We start from the raw sequence: 21,447 nt of genomic DNA on the forward strand, positions 1-21,447 counted from the left end.
ACTTATTTGACAGAGAGCAGGCACAAGTAGGCAGAGCAGGAGGCAGAGGGAGAGGGAGAAGCAGGCTCCCCACTGAGCAGAGAGGCTGATGTGGGACTCCATCCCAGGACCCTGAGATCATGACCCGAGCTGAAGGCAGACGCTCAACCCACTGAGCCACCCAGGAGCCTGACTGGGTGATGTGTGATTGTAATGATTGAGTGACGTGTGATTGTAATGATAAAACACAGTGCCTGACACAGAGGCCTGTGATCTCTACAGTTAACAGTAAGAACACAGGTTTGGTGGTGTACATGCCATTGTGTTCCATGTCGAAGGAAATAGTTCCAAGAACTAAAAGGTGGAACAGAATAAAGATGGGGAGTATGAGAAAGGAAGAATTTTGGTTGTCTTCTGTCTCGTAATACATAGCCAATATTTTCCAAAAACTCTCTCTATGGCCATATTTTGGATGTGCCTGGAGTGCTTCAGGGTATCATTCATAACCAGATAGAGTACACATGTACACGGCAGTCTATACAGTTAACATGTACGGTTTTCATTGTAGGACCCCAAGTCAAATTTGATCCAACAGTGGTTGTCAGAACGAAGTGATCTCGGCGTGGTTTCCAAAACTTTTCAATTATCTTCCCACCCAATACTTGGTGACTGGTCCATTCAAGTTCAAGTGAATGTGAGTATAAACGTATTTTTAGGGGGAATGCTAAAATGATTTGAATAGGTTAGGTGGGGAAATAGCTCCGAAGTCATTTATTCAGTGAACAGAAAAATGTTAATCTGAACATCTGGACAATTTAGGTGGTTTATTTTTAATTTACTGTGTTTTTCAATGGGTTAGCTTTCATTGTAACATATTAGAGTTCTAGTCATTACTGATTTTTTCTGTAATATAATGTTTGAATGTTAAAACATTGCACTTTAGTGTAAAACTGATTAAATAATGTTTATTTTATTTATTAAGTGTACACATTGAGTATTTTAAAACTAAACAATGAATACATTATTATTTGGCAGATTTTGTGTATCTGAGTGATGAGATTGGATTAACCTACTTTATTTTTGTTTTAAAAAACAGTGATTTTGGGGGCGCCTGGGTGGCTCAGTGGGTTGAGCCGCTGCCTTCGGCTCAGGTCATGATCTCGGGATCCTGGGATCGAGTCCCACATCGGGCTCTCTGCTCAGCGGGGAGCCTGCTTCCTTCTCTCTCTCTCTGCCTGCCTCTCTGTCTACTTGTGATCTCTCTCTGTCAAATAAATAAATAAAATCTTTAAAAAAAAAAAAACAGTGATTTTGGGAGGTAGGTGGGGGGTGGGGTAATTGGGTGATGGGCATTAAGGAGGGCACTTGAAATAATGAGCACTGGGTGTTATGTGCAGCTGATGAATCACTAAATTCTACCTCTATGGCTAATAATACAGAATGTATAAACTAAATTGAATTTAAATAAAAAATTAAAAATGAAAACCACAGTGATTTTAAACAACCACACCAATTTTTTTTTTCTTTTTTACAGAGAGAGAGAGAGAGAGAGAGATTACAAGTAGGCAGAGCAGCAGCCAGAGAGGGGAGGAAGCAGGCTCCCTGCCAAGCAGAGAGCCCGATATGGGTCTCGATCCCAGGACCCTGAGATCATGACCTGAGCTGAAGGCAGAGGCTTAACCCACTGAGCCACCCAGGCGCCCCACAACCACACCAATTTTATGTTCCCTAGTCCTCTTTCTCTCCAGCTTTTCCACATGCTTCCTTTGTTCACTGCCAACTTTTGTAGCTCTGAGACCCAACAGGGCAGGCACACGGCAACATCCTCATCTCTCTGCCTTAGGTTTCCTCTTACACTTCGCTGCGTGATGTTTGAAGACTCACTGAATATTTTCCCATTTTCTTCGATATTTATTAAAAAATGTACAGATATAAATTTTGAGCTTGTATGAATATGAGCTTTTAAAAATACTTCTATTGAAATAGCTTCTCACTGTTGACATTTTGGCGACAGTGCTTTTCTGCAGGCCTTGTCTGGTGCGCTGGAGGATGTTTAGCGGTATCTTTGCCCTCAGCCCACTAGATGCCAGGAGCCGCTTTCCCTTCCCTCCAAGTGTGACCACCATGCACATCTACACATACAGTCAGGGTCCCCAGGGGAAAATACCCTCTCTCTCCACCCCTGAGAACCACTTTATTAGAAGGAATAATCATTCATTAACATTAGACCTTTAGTGGGATAAAAGTACCAATAAAAGTTAAAAAAAAGCTTCACCCTTTTGGGGTGATATCCTAAAGGCAGAACTCGTCCCTCCTCACCAGCAGGTGTTTTGAGCACCCAAGGAAAGATGAAGAGTGCCGTCGGCCTGCTGAGAGGTTGTGCTGTGGAGGGAGACACGTGGGCAACAAGAAAAAGTAGAGGGGTGCTTGGGGGTTAGTGGGTGATGCGTCCTGGGGGGACCAGATGTTTGCGCTTACAGAGAAGGAGGAGCTTGGATGTTTGGGAAACTTCAGAGAGAGAAGGCTGTGTGTAGAGGCAGGGAAAATGCAAGAGAGCCTCATGGATCTGGGGGTGTAGGGGAAGTTTGGTGTTCCTCGAATGTGTGGAGAGGGATGGGAGTTGAAAGTGAGGACGTACACATGAGTTCGAAGGAGTCTGGGATTTATTCTCAGTCCCCACCTTTGATTTCACCTTAAACTCTCTAGGATCAATTGCTTACTTATCCGTCCATCTGTACATCTTTCCTTCTGCTCCTCTGTTGAGTATGTGGTGAGGGCTTACAGGGCAGTGGTGGGTACAAGGAAGTAAACACGCGGAATCTGTGTCCTTGAGGACTGTCGCCGTGCTGACATGAAGAGTAGGGTAAAAGCTGACTAACATAAGAGTGACAAAGCCAAGGCAGTGCAGCAGCGGGAAACCGCCAGGTGCTGGGTCAGCGAGGTCTGAGGTCTGTCAGAAGCTTCTAAAGAGGGTTTATTGTAAGGATGAGCGCTGATGCGTTTGGGGACACAGCTCCCTCTGTCTCTTGTGGCCTGTGTCATTCTCCTCTTGCTCTTCTGTCAACCTTTAAATCCGAACCGGTCACAGTGGCTCTGCTAAATAGCCATCATGTCAGAGCCCAACAAGCCAGCGTCTTCACCCGTGGCTGGCAAGCGGTGGACGGGCTTCCCTTGGGTCACGTGTCCACTGTTGGCCCATCCGGGGGCAGCTCTGCACACTGGCCAGGTAGGGTCGCCGCCTCCAACGGTTATTTGTTCAGTGGGTGGTGACCAGAATATGTACCAGAAGACAGAGGCGATAGAACAGTGGAGAAGATTTTGGAAGATGTGAGGTCGTAGGTTGGAATATTTTCATGCTGTGCTTTGTAGACTCGACCCATCATGTTGCTTTGAAAAAACCACAAGGAAATGTAGGTGCTTATGAAATTTAAATAGTTGACATGATTTGGCCTTTACCAACCTCTAAAGCGTTGTTAAGTGCCACCCTTATCCTTGAACCTGTGCTTTAGACGTTTTATGTCCTTTAAGTTTCTTAAACTCACAGTTCTGCCTGATCCCAGAGCCTTCCCATGCTGTTCCCTCTGCCTGTAATTCTAGATGCTTGCTTTTGCCCTTCGGGCATCATCTAAAATAGCCTGATCCCTCTAGACATTCCCAGAGCACTCTGTGCTTCCCTTGCTTCATTCATTTCACTTTTAACGGGTGGTACCTTCTAGACTGTGGTCTTTTGGGGCCTGTTCATGTCTGTATCTCCGTGACCTAGTACACATATTGCACTTGGATATTAGTCAGTATTGATTAGGTGAGTGTGTTAAAGCTATATGATAATCATTTGTATTGAACTAAATGTAATTTCCCCTTTTCCACATTCTATAATGCATCTTCGTCTTTTAGAAGACAAGCATATTGATCAGGTACTTATTGTTGGTGATGTTTTTTCCCCCCAATTTTATTGAGGTACATTTGACAAATAAAATGATAGGATATTTAAAGTGGACAGTGTGATTATTTGATAGACATACACGTTATGAAAGGATTCCTTCCAGATGATATAATGTTAAGGCACACACTAAAGGAAAATAAGCCCTTTAATTAAAAAAAAAAAAAAAAAAAAAAAAAAAGTCTTTTAAAGGCCGCCAGGGGTCAGTATAATCAAAGAAATGTTATGGGACGCAAACCCAGACTCAGTATTTGTCTCTGGTTTTTATCTTTCCTTGACTCCTGCATAGCATTCAAAGACTGTTTATTGCTTATTATTAAACTCTTTTTTTCCCAGCAGTGAATAATGACTCTGGTGAAAATGTATTTATTATTTAAATAGTCCACCACGGTAAACTATATTTTTGTTTTTCTAAGGCAGTGACCATTCTCAGTATAAATCTCAGGGAGGAAAAAATACTTATTTCTGAAGAATGTTTGAAATTCCATTTGTCTCCAGAAAAAATATGGGATGATCCTAGTATTAGATTTATCAGAGCTTTGATTTGTAGTGACTGTGCAGATGATCAGTGTGGCATTCTTAAATCACACTTTCGGCTAGGTCAGGGAAAGAATCCTTTAGGTGAAGCACACTTGGTGGGTTCCTTGGCATTTCTACAACTATAAAATGTACCATTATGTGAATGAGTCATTTACTCTATGCTAGCCTACCTGGATTACTTACATTGCTTTGACCTTCAAGTAGTGCATTTTACTTTCAGGATTTTAATAATGAGTAATTATTTTGATTTAGTTAAATTTCTAGGTTTCTATTATTTTTGTCTTTCTATCGTACAGTATATAACGGTAGAGCATATGAAGTTCCCTATATATTCATAGACCTGCATTTTTCACAATGCCAATTTAATTAAATTGCAAAGCTGCTCATGATGATAACTTTTAAAAAAATATTTTATTTATTTATTTGAGAGAGAGAGAAACAGAGAGTGAGAGAGATAGCGAGAGAGAGAGAGCACAAGCCAGGAAGAGAGGGAAAAGCAATCTCCTGCTGAACAAGGAGCCCGACATGGGGCTCCATCCCAGAACCGTGGGATCATGACCCGAACCAAAGGCAGATGCTTAACCGACTGAGCCACCCAGGTGCCCCGATGATGATAACTTTTAAGCTCTTTGAAAGTTAGTAAAATTTAGTAAGAGCACTGATTTTTTAAAAAGATTTTATTTATTTATCTGAGAGAGAGAGTGAGAGCGAGAGCGAGAGAGAAAGAGAGAGGGAGCACAAGCAGGGGGAGTAGCAGGCAGAGGGAGAAACAGGCTCCCTGCTGAGCCGCACTCCATCCCAGGACCCTGGGATCATGACCCGTGCCTGAAGGGAAATGCTTAACCGACTGAGCCACCCAGGCTCCCAAGAGCACTGATATTTTATGTGTGCTACTTTTGCATGTTCTTAATTTCTATACCTGCTTGGAATGTGGATAGTTCTTTGCTGCTTCTTTTGAAAAGAATCACCACCCTTTCTACCTCTTTCAGCTCCCTGCCCCCGACATCTCCCTTAACTTCAGGGACACTGTGACCTCCCCTTAGAAGGAAGAAGTTAATTTTAGCTGTAATACCTCTTCACAGAAGTGTGTGTTACAGAGTTGCTGTATTTCAGGTACATTCGAGGACAGGTGGGGAATGTGCTCCAATTTAATATCATCTTACAAATATCCCATGGTCAGTTAACTTGTGAGAGTTAGACATTGCTTGTATTTTCATTTTTTTGTAGTACTTCTCTAGGTGTCTTATCTCTCTAGGTATCTATCTCTTGACTCAGATCCTTGGCTGTCCCAAAGAGTTGCACATTTTTTTTTTCATTTTTAAAAATTTTGGTAAAATAGATGCAGAATTTACTCTCTTAGCTATTTAGGGTACAGGGCAGTGGTATGAAACATACTCACATTGTTGTGCCTCCCTCACTGGGCTCCATCTCCCAAACTCTTATCCTCTTGCAGAACTGAAACTCTAACTAAACACGAACTTCTCATTCTTCCTCTCCCCCAGGGGGAGGCAACCATCGCTTTCCTTTCTGTCTGTGAATTTGACTGTTCTAAACACCTCATACAGGAGGAGTTATACCGTATTTGTCTTTTGGTGACTGGCTTATTTCACTTAGCATGATATCCTCAAGGTTCGTGCAGATGGTTGCACATGTCAGAATTTGCTTCCTTTTTAAGGCTGAAAAATATTCCATTGTATGTGTATGTCAGGATTCATTACAAATGGTCTTGCATCTCTGATTTAAACAATTGTATTCTAGGCTACTAGAATACAAAAAATTGTATTCCTGGCTTAGAGGTTCTTTCAAAGAACTGCTAATGTTGGTGTGTGAACAGCAGGCTCCTGGAGCCGCGAGGGATCTGGCCATCCCAGCCCTCTCTCCAGAGGCACCCACAGCCTCTGGGTGACCCAAACATGGGTGCTCATGTCCCTTTGAGAACCCGAAGGGAGAGGGAGTCACAGAGAGAATCCTGCCCAGTTGATAATTGTAGCCCTTGCCCTTCTCCACGGCGTGGTCGGTGGAAGCCTGATTTCCCTTCTAGAGGGAAGGGAAGTTGACCACCTGAGGTTACGCTTGCTAGAACCTTCCAGTGGTTCTCAAACAGCAGTGTGCCTGAGAACCAGCGGACTGGAGAGCTTATTTAAGATGCCCAGTTCGGGCCCCGCCCCCAGATCACAAGTCAGTATTGCTGGCCTGGGCCTGAAGAATTTGCATTTAAAATAAGCACTCTGGGAAATTCCATTTGTCTTCTGGACCATATCTTGAGAAGTGCTGATTACTGTCCTCGGCCAGGCAGCCTTCCTTTCTGTCCATTCTGCTGAGAGGCAGAGTCGGGTGATGTAAGAGGCACAGAACGGGAGAGGGCCCGCGACGCAGTCTTTCATTCTCTACTGGGGAGACTCTGAGGTAGACTTTGCCTCTAGGTAACGAGGTGACCCAAGCATGGGTGCTCATGTTCCTCTGAGAACCTGAAGGGAGAGAGAGTCACAGAGAGAATCCTGCCCCGCTGACAATGGGAATTCAGAAGCAGTCCGCCTTGAATTGCTCCTGTGATCATAGCACTTGCGTCAGTTCTTGCGAGGCTAGGAAGGGTTGCCAGGGGCGCCGGCTTCCCACAGCCTTGCAGCGTGCTCCTTATCTTTCGGCTTTGCTGCCTAGCTGCTGCCTGGCTGGGTTGGCTTCCGCTGGAGCCCTTTGTCCTTTGCAAAGGAGCATGTCTTTGGACAGTTCCTGTCCTTGAAACTCTCTGGAGTAGCATCTGGTGACCCCGCTCCTGGCTTGTGCTGACAGCTTAACAGAAAGCATGGAGCGATCTGTGACAGCTCAGAAAACAGTGGCATCCTCTGGAATGTGGACTGGGCTTCCAAAATACTTTCACTAGCCTCCCCTTGAAGGAAGACTGCTTTTTTTTGGGAAATGCTTCAAGTCCTTCCATGTGCAGTGAGAGAGGCAGGGAGGGGAGTCGGTTTGAGGATTTTGATTTCTTACAGCAGCAACGGGCAGAGGTGAGCACCTCGTTCTCCATTCTTCTCTGGGCCCTGATACACATCTCTACTACAGCACTTGCCGGTCAGGGTAGCTGTTTCCTTGTTTGCTTGTTTTATTGTGGCAAAATATAAATAACATAAAATTTACCTTTGTAGCCATTTTTAAAATTTATTTTTTTTATAATTTTTAAATTTTTTATAAACATATAATGTATTATTAGCTTCAGGGGTACAGGTCTGTGAATCGCCAGTTTACACACTTCACAGCACTCACCATAGCACATACCCTCCCCAATGTCCATAACCCCACCGCCCTCTCCCTACCTTTGTAGCCATTTTTAAGTGTATCATGTTCAGTGGCATCAAGTACATTTATATCCATCACCACCGCCAATTTCCAGAATTTGTTTCATCTTTCCAAACTGTGATCAGTGTAGTTTTTAGAAATATGACTGCCTTGTTTATTAGACTGTGAGTTCCTGAAGATAAGAGTTCTGTTTTATTAATTTTCATATTTTTCTGTCTAATGGATTATCTGACCTTTTGTGTGAACTCGTTCATACTTGAGGGATGAAAGAATGAATGAACAGTTTCTCCTAGGCTATTGCCATTGGTTATTATCCTTTGCTTTTTTTTTTTTTAAGATTTTATTTACTTATTTGAAAGAGAGAGAGAGAGGGAGAGTGTGCACAAGCAAGAGGAAGTAGCAGAGGGAGAGGGAGAAGATGGCTTCCCCCTGAGCAGAGAGCCCGATGTGGGGCTTGATCCTAGGACCTGGGTTCATGGGACCTGAGTCAAAGGCAGACAATTAACTGACTGAGCCACCCAGATGCCCAGTGGTGTGCATTTTTTAAAATTTAAAAAAATTTTTTTATAAACATATAATGTATGTTTATCCCCAGGGTACAGGTCTGTGAATCACCAGGTTAACACACTAGTGGTGTGCATTTTATTTTATTTTTTTTTAAAGATTTTATTCATTTATTTGAAAGACAGAAATTACAAGTAGGCAGAGAGAGAGAGGAGGAAGCAGGCTCCCTGCTGAGCAGAGAGCCCGATGTGGGGCTCGATCCCAGGACCCTGGGATCATGACCTGAGCCGAAGGCAGAGGCTTTAACCCACTGAGCCACCCAGGCGCCCCAGTGGTGTGCATTTTAATTTCTGGATCCCAACTTAAGTTTTGTGAGGAGTTCCTTGTCTTGTTCGTCCTCTCCAAAAGCTACCCTAGGACTGGCCTTCCTTTCAAGTGTGTCTTACCTAAAGCTCTCTTCAGGTACGTCTTTTTCGCACCAGGTGGAAACTCTGAGATTAGACATTAGAGATCCTCAGTGAAATGGAGGATCTCGGAGGCTGTCATCCTGTAGCAAGTTTCCCCAGATCTGTCTCTTCGTTTTATGGAGGAGGAACTGGAGAGAAGGGATGTGACCTGGTCAGACTTACACAGTGTTGTGGTAGCATCAGGGCTCGGAGCCAGATCTCCTGACACTTTCAGCTGTAGAACATTAAACTATCTAGTATGTGTAACAATTGCTGTTTAAAGATGGTCACCTTTTTGGTTGAGTTTAGATGTTAACAGAGCTTGCTGTACGCATTGGTGGAGAAGATGCCCACCTCTGTGACGTGATTTGCGGGTGCCATACAATCACTCCTTCACACATTGGCTTATTTGTTTGTTTGTTTGTTTGTTTCTTTTCTGGCTTTTTAAGTTTTTATTTTAATTCCAGTTAGTTAACATACAGTGTAGTATTAGTCTTAGATGTACAATATGGTGATTTAACACTTCCGTACATCACCCAGTGCTCATCATGACAAGTGCGCTCCTTAATCCCCATTAGCTATTTCCCTCATCCTCCCACCCCCTTCCCCTCTGGTAACCATCAGTGTTTTCTCTGTAGTTAAGAGTCTGTTTCTTGGTTTCTCTCTCTCTTTTTTCCTTTGCTCATTTGTTTTGTTCTTAAATTCCACAAATGAGGGAAATCGTATGGTATTTGTCTTTCTTTGACTGATTTATTTTGCTTTAGCATTATACACTCTAGCTCTATCCATGTTGTTGCGAATGGCAAGATTTCATCCTTTTTTTTTTAGTATATGTGCTGCCGAAGCGAGCACTCATCCTTTTTTTTTTTTTTAAAGATTTTATTTATTTATTTGACAGAGAGAGATCACAAGTAGACAGAGAGGCAGGGAGAGAGAGAGAGAGGGAAGCAGGCTCCCCGCTGAGCAGAGAGCCCGATGTGGGACTCGATCCCAGGACCCTGAGATCATGACCTGAGCCGAAGGCAGCGGCTTAACCCACTGAGCCACCCAGGCGCCCAAGATTTCATCCTTTTTATGGCTTACTAGTATTCCACTGTATATGTGCACGTGTATATATGCCATATGTATTTGCCACATCCTCTTTATCCATTCATCCATTAGTGGACACTTAGTTTGCTTCCATAGTGTAGCTATTATAAATAATACTGCTATAAACATTGGGTGCGTGTATCCTTTTGAATTAGTATTTTTGTGTCCTTTGGGTAATTACCCAGTAGCATGATTGCTGAGTCACAGCAAAAGCTCTATTTTTAACTTTTTGAGGAACCTCCACACTATCTTCCACAATGCACCAGTTTGCATTCCCACCAACAGTGCCCGAGTTTTCCTTTTTCTCCACATTCTTGCCAACATGTGTGGTTTCTTGTGTTGTTGATTTTAGCTCTTCTGACAGGTATGAAGTGATATCTCATTGTATCTTTGATTTGCATTTCCCTGACAGTAAGTGATGATGAACATCTTTTCATGTGTCTGTTGGCCATCTATACGTCTTCTTGGGAGAAGCGTCTGTTTGTGTCTTCTGCCCATTTTAAAATCAGATTACTTATTTTTTGAGTGTTGAGTTTTATCAGTTCTTTATATATTTTGGATTCTAACCCTTTATTGGATATGTCATTTGCAAATCTTTTCTCCCATTCAGTAGGTTGCCTTTTAATTTTGTTGATTCTTTCCTTAATTGTGCAGAAGCTTTTTATTTTGATGTAGTCCCAATAGTTTATTTTTGCTTTTGTTTCCCTTGCCTCAGGAGACCTATCTAGAAAGACGTTTCTATGGCTGATGTCAAAGTGGTTACTGTCAATGTTCTCATCAAAGATTTATTTATTTGAGAGAGAGAGAGAGAGTGATAGTGTGTGAGAGGAGGGGCAAAGGAAGCAGGAGAGAGAGAATTTCAAGTAGACTCCCCACTGATCACAGAGCCCTCTATGGACCTCGATCCCATGATCCTGAGATCATGACCTGAGCCAAAATCAAGTCTGATGCTTAACCACCTGAACCACCCAGGCACCCCTGCCTATGTTCTCTTCTAGGGTTTTTATGGTTTCAGGTCTCATATTTAGGTCTTTCATCCATTTTGAATTTGTGTGTGTGTGTGTGTGTGTGTGTGTGTGTGTGTGGTATAAGAAAGTGGTTGAGTTTCATTCTTTTGCATGTAGCTGTCCAGTTTTCCCAGAACCATTTGTGGAAGAGATTGTCTTTTTTCCATTAGATATTCTTTCCTGCTTTGTCAAAGATTAGTTGTGGGTTTATTTCCGGGTTTTCTGTTCTGTTCTATTGATCCATGTGTCTGTTTTTGTTCCAGAATGCAGTGTATCAAATAGTTATATCTTGATGTTATTATAGTTCAATATCAAAACAGTAAACTTACATTGATAGGATGTGTGTGTATAGTTCTATAAGATGCTTAGTTTTCAATGGCAGAGGAGTTTTTGGAAGATTACAGCTCATTGGACTCTGCTAATGGCAGTCCTGGGTACGAGGATAGGTCACGAAAATGAGTGCTATGTCGGGTAGAGTGAGAAAAGGAGAAATGAGCAAGAAATGGAATCATTTTGCTTCAAGGGTAACTTTCCCATTCAATACAAAGTTGTAGCTACATTTCTGCTTTTTCATCTTGCTTGAGATAGGTGCCCAAGAAAGGGGTCATGGGGCATATCTTTAAAAACTTTTATTTTTTTCAATTTTCAGGAGAAACAAGGTTAAGTGGATGGTTTTTGTTTTTTTGCTTACTTGTTTTAAAGAAAGTGTGCTTCTAGTTAGCACTTTTCTGCTGTGGAAACCAGTTTGTCTCTTGTACAGCATACATTTGTACTGCAGATGGAGAAACCTTTTCGAAGTATGCATGTGCTTGTGGTATTGGGTGTCTGGACCACCATGGAATCTTACATGGTCTGTGTCTTTGTTATTGGTTAGATCCATTTTCCCCAAGTCCGGTTACTATGAGTAACTATTAGGTATAGACTAGTTTAGTTCCAGTCTTGATGAGTACCAGAATATTTGTCATTTTTTCTAATGAGAGAAGGGATTCAGGAAAATGCTGTCTCATGGGAGAGATTCTGGTCCCCGCCCCTCACTCTCAGTAGGTAATCTTTCTTTCTAATTCATAAACAAAGCAGAACTTGTTAGATAGGGATTTTTAAAATTCCTCTGCCAGATCTATGTGTCTACCTGTGTGTGCGCCCATCTCAGGGTCATCCTCTTTCCAGAAAATATATAATTCTTCATATCTAAGACCAATACCTCAACCTCTTCCCTGGCTTCTCCCTTCTACTTTTTCAGAAGTCTTAACAGTATTTATGATCTCTTCTTTCTCCATCTTCTATCTCTCTTCCATCTTCTATCTCTCTCTCTTTGTCTCCTGGATCTTTGCACAAAATCTAGTCTGTTCAAATCTCTTACATGATTAAGGAAAGGGGAGAGAGAGAGTGAGCAAAAGAGAGAGAGAGAGAGTGGAACAGAAAGAGATTGGGAAGGGTCACTGAACTCTGCCCCTAGTTTCTTTTCCAGTAACTTCACTTTCTTTGTCTTTCCCATTCTAGCCAATTCACCAAAAAAAGGGTTGTCTTAATCTCTTCCTCAGCTGTTTGGGACTTAGGTTTCTTTCTACAGGTTTGCTAGCCCGAATTCTTCTCCTTCTTGTTTTGTCATTTATTCTTTCTTACATATGGGCATATCGTAAGGTTTGGCTTCAGGTTTCTTTCATTTCTCACTCTAGACCATGTCATCCATAGATTTGGTTGTATTTTCCATCTACACACCAATGACTTTCAGATTTGTCTGGGAGAACCCAGACCTCTGTGTTCCAGACCTTTATAACCATCAACCTATTTAACATCTCTACTTGGATGTTTTAAAGGCTTCCTAATCTCCTCATGTCTGATATTTCATTCTCATAATCTACCCTCACCATATCTGTTTCTTCTCCAGCATTCTCTAGCTTATTGAATTACTCTACCATCTATCCAGTTGTGCAAGCTGGTAACCTTGGAGTTACTTGGAGTTTTCCCGTCATCTCATGCTCTGTCACCATCCTAATTACCCAGACCTTCACTGATTCCCACAGATAGTATCCTTAAATACATTCTTTTTTTTTTTAAAGATTTTATTTATTTATTTGACAGACAGAGATCACAAGTAGGCAGAGAGGCAGGCAGAGAGAGAAAGGGGGAAGCAGGCTCCCCGCTGAGCAGAGAGCCCGATGTGGGGCTCGATCCCAGGACCCCGAGATCATGACCTGAGCTGAAGGCAGAGGCTTTAACCCACTGAGCCACCCAGGCGCCCCTATCCTTAAATGTATTCTAAATCCATCTACTTCTGCTTCTCTTTATTTCCACCTCTACCTTTTTTGTCCAAGCCTCCTTCACATTTTCCCTAGATACTTGTGATGTCTCTTAATGCATCTCCCTAAATTTGCTCTTTCCCCCTTGCAACCAGTTCCCTGCACAGCAGTGAAAGTAATGTAAACATTAAATTGGATAGTGTTCTTCCTCAGCTTAAAACTCTCCACAGGCTTTCCATTGCCCTCAGAATAAAATTCATGTATTTCACCATGGTCTACATAAGGCCCTACTACTGACTACTTTTCTAGCTTCATCTTCAGAGTTCATAATTCCCTATATATTTAATTCACAGCTTTTATCATTGTCTATAATTATATATTCATGTGTGTGATTATTTGATTAATATCTTCTTTCTACCAGATTAAAAACCTCATCCTGGGAAAGTGTATCTCCGTCACTGAACACAATGCTAAGTTAGGTGTAGTACTTCTCTGTTGAAGGGTAGATGAATGAATACGCTTGCTCTGCTTGGGCTGTAGTTCTCTTAACTCTGATTCAGCAGCTCTGGGGTGGGAATGGGGCATCTCTGCTTATTGAATCAACCACAGTTGATCCTGATGCCTGGGCTGAAAACCCCAGGAGAAATATGTCGCAACTACAGTGTGACAGATGTTTAGAGATGTTTAGACTCTAAACAGGAAAGGCAAGGATCATGTGGATGTTAACCAACATTTCCGTTCTTTCGCACATCTATCATTTCTCCAAGTAGGTCAGTATCCACTGACACTTTTATGGATGGTGTTTTCACTGTGATTTCTTGATAGTTTTTAAGTTCTTTGCTAATTTTGTGGTAAAAATGAAAGAGGGAAAAAGATGAGATACTACACAATTACTGTTCTGTAAGTATTATGGTAAAGCATAGGAAAATTAATAAGCATCTGCATAAAACTAAAAATAAGGAATTTTCCTATTGTGTATTTGGTGGGAAGAAACACCAATCAGTAAACATCTAAAGACGATAAGACACGGACCCTGCTATGAAGGAGCTTAGAGTCAGGGAAGTCTTCACGTAATAAATGCAGAGCATTAGATTGGGAGTTACGTGATGTGGGGCTTTATGCTATAGTCGAGGGACTGTGGGCAGGTCGTGTCAGCCGTGGATCTGTTTCCTCAGCTGAAAATAAGTCCTGTAAAAAAAAAAAGTCCTCTTGGGGCAGAGGACTTGTAAGCCTCTTCATGCCTTTAAAATTCCGTGCTTCAACTAGATGGAAGTGAATGACACTGTAGAAGTCAGACAGGGACCATGGCGGTAGCGGTGGCATGGGGCTTGGAGCTGGGTGAGTTGGGAGCACCACTTGCCTGGAGTGGAGGTCCTGCAGGGAGTCATAGTCAAAGAGGACTGTGAGAAGAGTGTGTGGGTCGAGCTGTGGAACATATTGGATATCAGGCTCGTGTTTTAGATTTCATTTTGTGCACGGGAGGAGGGGGACTCTTAAAAACTTGACTTTATTTTGAATGTTAATGTTATGAATTTCATGTAAGACTTCTGAGGACAAAGAAAGCAAAAATTATGTGTGAATGAGTCTCTTTTTATAAAAGATATAAAAGTTACACTTTTATTATTTTCCTCCGATTATACAAGTAATGCATGCTCAATATAAAAACACCGAAATATTATGCAGTGGACAGAATGACGTGCTTACGAGAAACCCCTGGACAAAAAAATATGTCATCATTGCTTGTTGTCTTGTTGACTTCTGTAGTATGACATGATTGCAGCAGTGTTTTAGCAAGATCGAAACAGGTGGGGATGATTAGAAGGAGAGGAACCGAAGGCAGGGAGAGGGCCAGGGACTTAGTATCATTGCTTTGCAAATACAGCCTATACAGCCTACCTTCTGTGTTAGGTGATAGTAGTCTAGTCTGAAGGTAACAGAGGGTTGCTTTAGGGGAGCAGCATGAACTCAAGAAGAATGGTTGAATTCAAGAGACACTTCAAAGGATGATTCATCAGGTTTAGGTACTGATTGGATCGTGATAGTGAAAGGGAGAAAGAGGAGTAAAAGGTGTTAAGTTAACTAAAGAAGGCCATTAGACGGATGTGGTTCTGTTCCCATGGTAGACTACTAAAGCAAACTAGAATCTAAGTCTGCAAATCCCTCAAGGTTACGAAATCAAAATGCTAGGGATAACCAGTCACAAACAGCCAAGGAGGCTTCAAGTTTCTCCAGTATTGACTGGAGCCAGGCTTCAAGCCAGTCAATACTTTCCTTACTTTGCTTCCATCTTTTCTCTGTGAAAGTTTCTCCCTGAGCTCCTGTTGGTAGAGGATGCCTGACCCCTTGCGGTTCAGGACTGCCCACTGCCAATCAATTTTTGTTCACATAAACTCTTTAAAATCTTTAATGTGCTTCAGCTTACCTTTTGACGAGGTACTCTGGAATTTCAAGGGTGATCTCTGGGAGAATCATCTGTTACAAGGGAAGTCAGGGCCAGAAGCTTGGTTTAGGGGAGAGAGGGGGCAGGCTAATCAGAGGGAAATCACTACATTTAGCAGCTAAACAGAGGAGCCACCCAGAGCACCACAGAACGAACAGCCAGATTTAGAATGAGAAAACCCAGAGTGCAGGCACAGAGCAGAGGAGACGGGATTCAGAGAGGGTGGCCACAGAGTTAGGTGCTGCGCAGGCCTCCAGGAGAACCCGGCCTGAGAGAGAGGCCACGGGCAATTAGCAGAGGCAAGCAGCCATCAGTTACTGAGCACCCTTCCAGACCAGTGACACGGAAACGACAGAGTCCAGGTGACAATAAAGAGTATAGACAGCTCATTTAAAACTTTTGTTTCTAAGGAGAGAATTAATATAGTATGGTGTGGGCACAACAACAAAAACACCATGTGATTTTGTTCATATTATGATAAAGTAGACATTTGTGGAAGAGTCGAGAAATCTAACCGTATGGTTCTAGTGGGAAGCTAGGAGTCAGAATTGTTGATACCCTCTGCAACCCCAGCCTTTCTTAACACGAACAGCTGGCCAGTTTGGGATGCCCAGTTACTTGTGTGGGACCCTGACATTGAACATGTATAACTGAAAGGTGCAGTACGAAAACCACAGCATTATTCTTTTGCCATTTAGTCTTGTTCTTTGGGAACAATACTTCCCTATTACTTGGTTGAAATGTAGGCCAAATCCCACCATTTTCCTTGCTATTTTTGGATAATAAAGGTTCTGTCATTTTTGGTTATATTTACACACAAAGAAGAGTCTACGTTCAATAACTAATATGTCCAGTCCAATAAAGTCAAGTGCTGTCTTCTCCCAGTTTGGATCTTCTCTGGTCTGGCTGTCTCTCTCTGGCTCATTACACTGTGTTTGATAACTCCAGGATTGAACAGGGTGGAGGGAAGAGAGGCAAGGGGTTAAAAAATCCTTACCTGAGACTTCAAGCTCTGTTACAAAGCTGTAATCATCAAGACAATATGGTATATCTACACTGTTGGTGGGAATGCAAGCTGGTGCAGCCACTCTGGAAAACAGCATGGAGGTTCCTCAGAAAGTTGAAAACAGAGCTATCCTTTGACCCAGCAATTGCACTACTGGGTATTTACCACAAGATGCAAATGTTGTGATCTGAAGGGGCACCTGCCCCCAAATGTTTATAGCAGCAATGTCCACAGTAGCCAAACTATGGAAAGGGCCTAGATGTCCATCGACAGATGAATGGATAAAGAAGATGTGGTGTATGTATACAATGGAGTACTATGCAGCCATCAAAAGAAATGAAATCTTGCCATTTGCAATGATGTGGATGGAACTAGAGGGTATTATGCTGAGTGAAATAAGTCAATCAGAGAAAGACAATTATCATATGATCTCTCTGATATGAGGAATTTGAGAGGCAGGGGGGAGGGTTTGGGGGGTTAGGGAAGGAAAAAAATGAAGCAAGATGGGATCGGGAGGGAGACAAACTGTAAGAGACTCTTAATCTCATAAAACAAACTGAAGGTTGCTGGGGGTGGGAGGGTAGGGAGAGGGTGGTGGGGTTATGGACACTGGGGAGGGTATGTGCTATGGTGAGTGCTGTGAAAGGTGTAAGCCTGACGATTCACACACCCGTACCCCTGGGACAAGTAATACTTTACATGTTAATAAAAATAATTAAAAAAAATCCTTACTTGATTTTTGATCAACTTGCCAATATATGTCCTACCAAACCAGCAGTTTAATATGATCCAATGTCAATTATGAAAGAAATTGAAGAGGATACAACGACAGGCTCATGGGTTGGAAGAAAAAATATTTTTAAATGTCTATACTACCAAGGCAATCTACATAATCAATGGAATCTTGATCAAAAGAGCACGAGCATTTTTCATAGAGCTGGGACAAACAATCCTAAAATGTCTCTGGAGCGACAAAAGACCCCAAATAACCAAAGCATTCCTAAAAAAGAGAAACAAAACTAGAGGTATCATGATTCTGGACTTTGAGCTATATTACAAAGCTGTAGTAATCAAGACAGTGGGTGCTTGCACAAAGACAGACACATAGATCAAACAGATCAGTATAGAAAACCCAGAAATGGACCCACACTATATGGTCAACTAGTTTGAGACAAAGCAGGAAAGAATATCCAGTGGAAAAGGGGCAGTCTCTTCAACAAATGGTGTTGGGAAAACTGGACAGCTACATGCTGATAAATGAAACTGGACCATTTTCTTATACCGTACACAACAATAAATTCAGAATAGATGAAAGACCTAAATGTGAGACAGAAAACCATCAAAATCCTGGAGGAGCATAGGCAGCAACCTCTTTGACCTTGGCCGCAGCAACTTCTTACTAGACACGCCGCCAGAGGCAAGGGAAACAAAAGCAAAAATGAACTGTTGGGACTTCATCAGATAAAAAGCTTCACAGAGAAGGAAACAGTAAAATTAAAAGGCAACCTACAGAATGGGAAAAGATATTTGCAAATGACATATCTGATAAAGTGTTAGTATCCAAAATCTATAAAGAACTTACTAATTCAAAACCCAAAAAACAAATACAAATAACCCAGTCAGGAAATGGGCAGAAGACATGAATAGACATTTTCCCAAAGAAGACACCCAGATGGCCAACAGATGCATGAAAAGATGCTTAAAATCACTCATCATCAGCAAATACAAATCAAAGCCATGATAAGATGCCACCTGACACAGTGAGAATGGCTAAAATTAACAACATAGGAAAAAACAGATATTGGTGAGGATGTAGATAAAGGGGAACACATATTGTTGGTGGGAATGCAAACTGGTGCAGGCACTCTGGGAAACAGTATGGAGGTTCCTCAAAAAGTTAAAAATAGAATTACCCTGTGATCCAGCAATTGCACTACAAGGTATTTACTCAAAAGATACAAAAATACAGATTCAAAGGATACATGCACCCCAGTGTTTATAGCAGCACTATTAACAGTAGGTAAACTGGGGAAAGAGCCCAAAATGTCCATCTACTGATCAGCGGATACAGAAGATGTGGTTATTTATATACCTATATATGTATATGTGTGTGTGTGTGTGTGTGTGTGTGTGTGTATTACTCAGCTGTCATAAAGAATGAAATCTTTCGATTTGCAACAATGTGGATAGAGCTAGAGGGTATTATGCTAAGTGAGATAAGTGAGTCAGAGAAAGACAAATACCAGATGAATTTAAGGAAAAAAACAGATGAACATATGGGAAGAGGGGGGAAGAGAGAAAGGGAAACAAACCGTGAGAGGGTCTTTTTTTTTTTTTTTTTTAAAAGATTTTATTTATTTATTTGACAGAGAGAGAGATCACAAGTAGGCAGAGAGGCAGGCAGAGAGAGAGGAGGAAGCAGTCTCCCTGCAGAGCAGAGAGCCCGATGCGGGGCTCGATCCCAGGACCCTGAGATCATGACCTGAGCCGAAGGCAGCGGCTTAATCCACTGAGCCACCCAGGCGCCCCAAGAGAGGGTCTTAATGATACAGAACAAACTGAGGGTTGATGGAGGGTGTGGGTGGGGGATGGGCTAAACGGGTGATGGACATTAAGGAGGGCATTTGTGATGAGCACTGGGTGTTGTATATAAGTGGTGAATCACCAAATTCTACTCCTGAGACCAATATTACACTGTATGTTAACTAACTAGAACTTAAATTAAAAAAATAGAAAAAAAATATGGTTCAATGTTGTACTGTTGTCATCTGGCATTAGTGCTCTCAGGGCTTGGCAGGCATCAAAAACTAACACTTTCCTTCATCAGACTCTTCTGTGGGCTCTTTGGAGCTCCCCTACCATTGCTGGGAGGCTTCACATTCAGTGTCTTTGATGGTTTTGAACCCGTCTCCTCCTCTGGCAGCTCCTAACTTTGTTTTCAGCACCTGGACATCTGTAGAATACCTCCAGCTTCCCCCTCCAGAGGTGCTCCCCATCTGGAGGGTGTTTTTGATCAGGATAGAAGACAGCCCATGCTGACTCTCTCTTTTTTTGCATTTCTAGCTGAGGGAACTTGCTTATCCTTTCTTAGCCTCTTGCAAGTCTGTAGGCACAGGCCACTCCCAGTGCAGCACTGCGTCTTGGCTTAGCTGTCTGTACAGCTGGCCAATACCAGTATTTTGCTCTTAGATTGTCCAGGCATGTCAAGTGCCTGCCTACAGCCACTGATGTGTGAAAGCACATCAAAAGCTTTCTCCCAAATTTCCTTTCTAGTTTATTTCCATCTTGACCTTTTTGGTTAGGAGTTGCAAAATGAGATTTGGAAACCTCCTTTGTAAGTCCTGTGGGCTAGTTAACACCTGGCTTGGGAATGTGGATGTAGTTGGCATCTGCGGTCTTGGGGGACAGAGCCAAAACAGAGTCTGAAATAATTCCGTATTTGTTATGTGTGGATTTTTTTTTTAATTAATTAATTTATTTTTATTTGCTTATTTACAGCATAACAGTGTTCATTGTTTTGGCATCACACCCAGTGCTCCATGCAGTACGTGCCCTCCCTATTACCCACCACCTGGTTCCTCAACCTCCCACCCCACCCCACCCCCTCCCGCCGCCCCTTCATAACCCTCTGGTTGTTTTTCAGAGTCCATAGTCTCTCATGGTTCATCTCCCCTTCCAGTTTCCCTCAACTCCCTCTCCTCTCCATCTCCCCATGTCCTCCATGTTATTTGTTATGCTCCACAAATAAGTGAGACCATATGATACTTGACTCTCTCTGCTTGACTTATTTCGCTCAGCATAATTTCTTCCAGTCCTGTCCATGTTGCTACAAAAGTTGGGTATTCGTCCTTTCTGATGGAGGCATAATACTCCATTGTGTATATGGACCACATCTTCCTTATCCATTCATCCGTTGAAGGGCATCTTGGTTCTTTCCACAGTTTGGCGACCGTAGCCATTGCTGCAATAAACATTGGGGTGCAAATGGCCCTTCTTTTCACTACATCTGTATCTTTGGGGTAAATACCCAGCAGTGCAATTGCAGGGTCATAGGGAAGCTCTATTTTTAATTTCTTGAGGAATCTCCACACTGTTCTCCAAAGTGGCTGCACTAACTTGCATTCCCACCAACAGTGTAAGAGGGTTCCCCTTTCTCCACATCCTCTCCAGCACACGTTGTTTCCTGTCTTGCTAATTTTGGCCATTCTGACTGGTGTTAGGTGGTATCTCAATGTTGTTTTAATTTGAATCTCCCTGATGGCTAGTGATGATGAACATTTTTTCATGTGTCTGATAGCCATTTGTATGTCTTCGTTGGAGAAGTGTCTGTTCATATCTTCTGCCCATTTTTTGATATGATTATCTGTTTTGTGTGTGTTGAGTTTGAGAAGTTCTTTGTAGATCCTGGATATCAACCTTTTGTCTGTACTGTCATTTACAAATATCTTCTCCCATTCCGTGGGTTGCCTCTTTGTTTTGTTGACTGTTTCCTTTGCTGTTGCAGAAGCTTTTGATCTTGATGAAGTCCCAAAAGTTCATTTTTGCTTTTGTTTCCTTGGCCTTTGGAGACTTATCTTGAAAGAAGTTGCTGTGGCTGATATCGAAGAGGTGGATTTTAAAAAGCTCAGTGTCTTTCTTAATCTTTAAATACAAATTAAATCCAGACACTGGAGATCAGTGCTGAAGCAGACTTTTGGGAAATTGAAACGATCATGAATGAACATAAATGTGCAAGCAAAAATCCACTCAGCACCTTTAGTTCTGTTTGTGGCATTTCTTTTTACTCCAGAAGCAAGAGTTAAAAGTTGCTGACCTGCACTTTACCATATATATATTTTAAAAGGTCATGTTGCATGTCATATTCCTTCAAGTTTATTAAAAATAGGAATTCTCTCAAGAGTTGCATGGCTTCGTGGCTAGAGAAGAGAAAGTCTGTAACTGGAATAGATGTTTTTAGCAATT

The 21,447-nt window shown here is 42.1% G+C and overlaps 1 protein-coding gene across 1 annotated transcript in view; it reads left to right on the forward strand.

The window, feature by feature from the left end:
- CD109 (CD109 molecule) overlaps positions 1-21,447 on the forward strand; it is a 135,665-nt gene that overhangs the window by 34,204 nt on the left and 80,014 nt on the right. The window contains exon 5 of the mRNA XM_046006356.1: positions 548-673. Within this exon, the coding sequence (XP_045862312.1) occupies positions 548-673 (126 nt within the window). The remainder of the gene's footprint in view (positions 1-547; positions 674-21,447) is intronic.

This window comes from Meles meles, chromosome 5 (assembly GCF_922984935.1).
Source record: "Meles meles chromosome 5, mMelMel3.1 paternal haplotype, whole genome shotgun sequence".
Lineage (NCBI taxonomy): Eukaryota > Metazoa > Chordata > Mammalia > Carnivora > Mustelidae > Meles > Meles meles.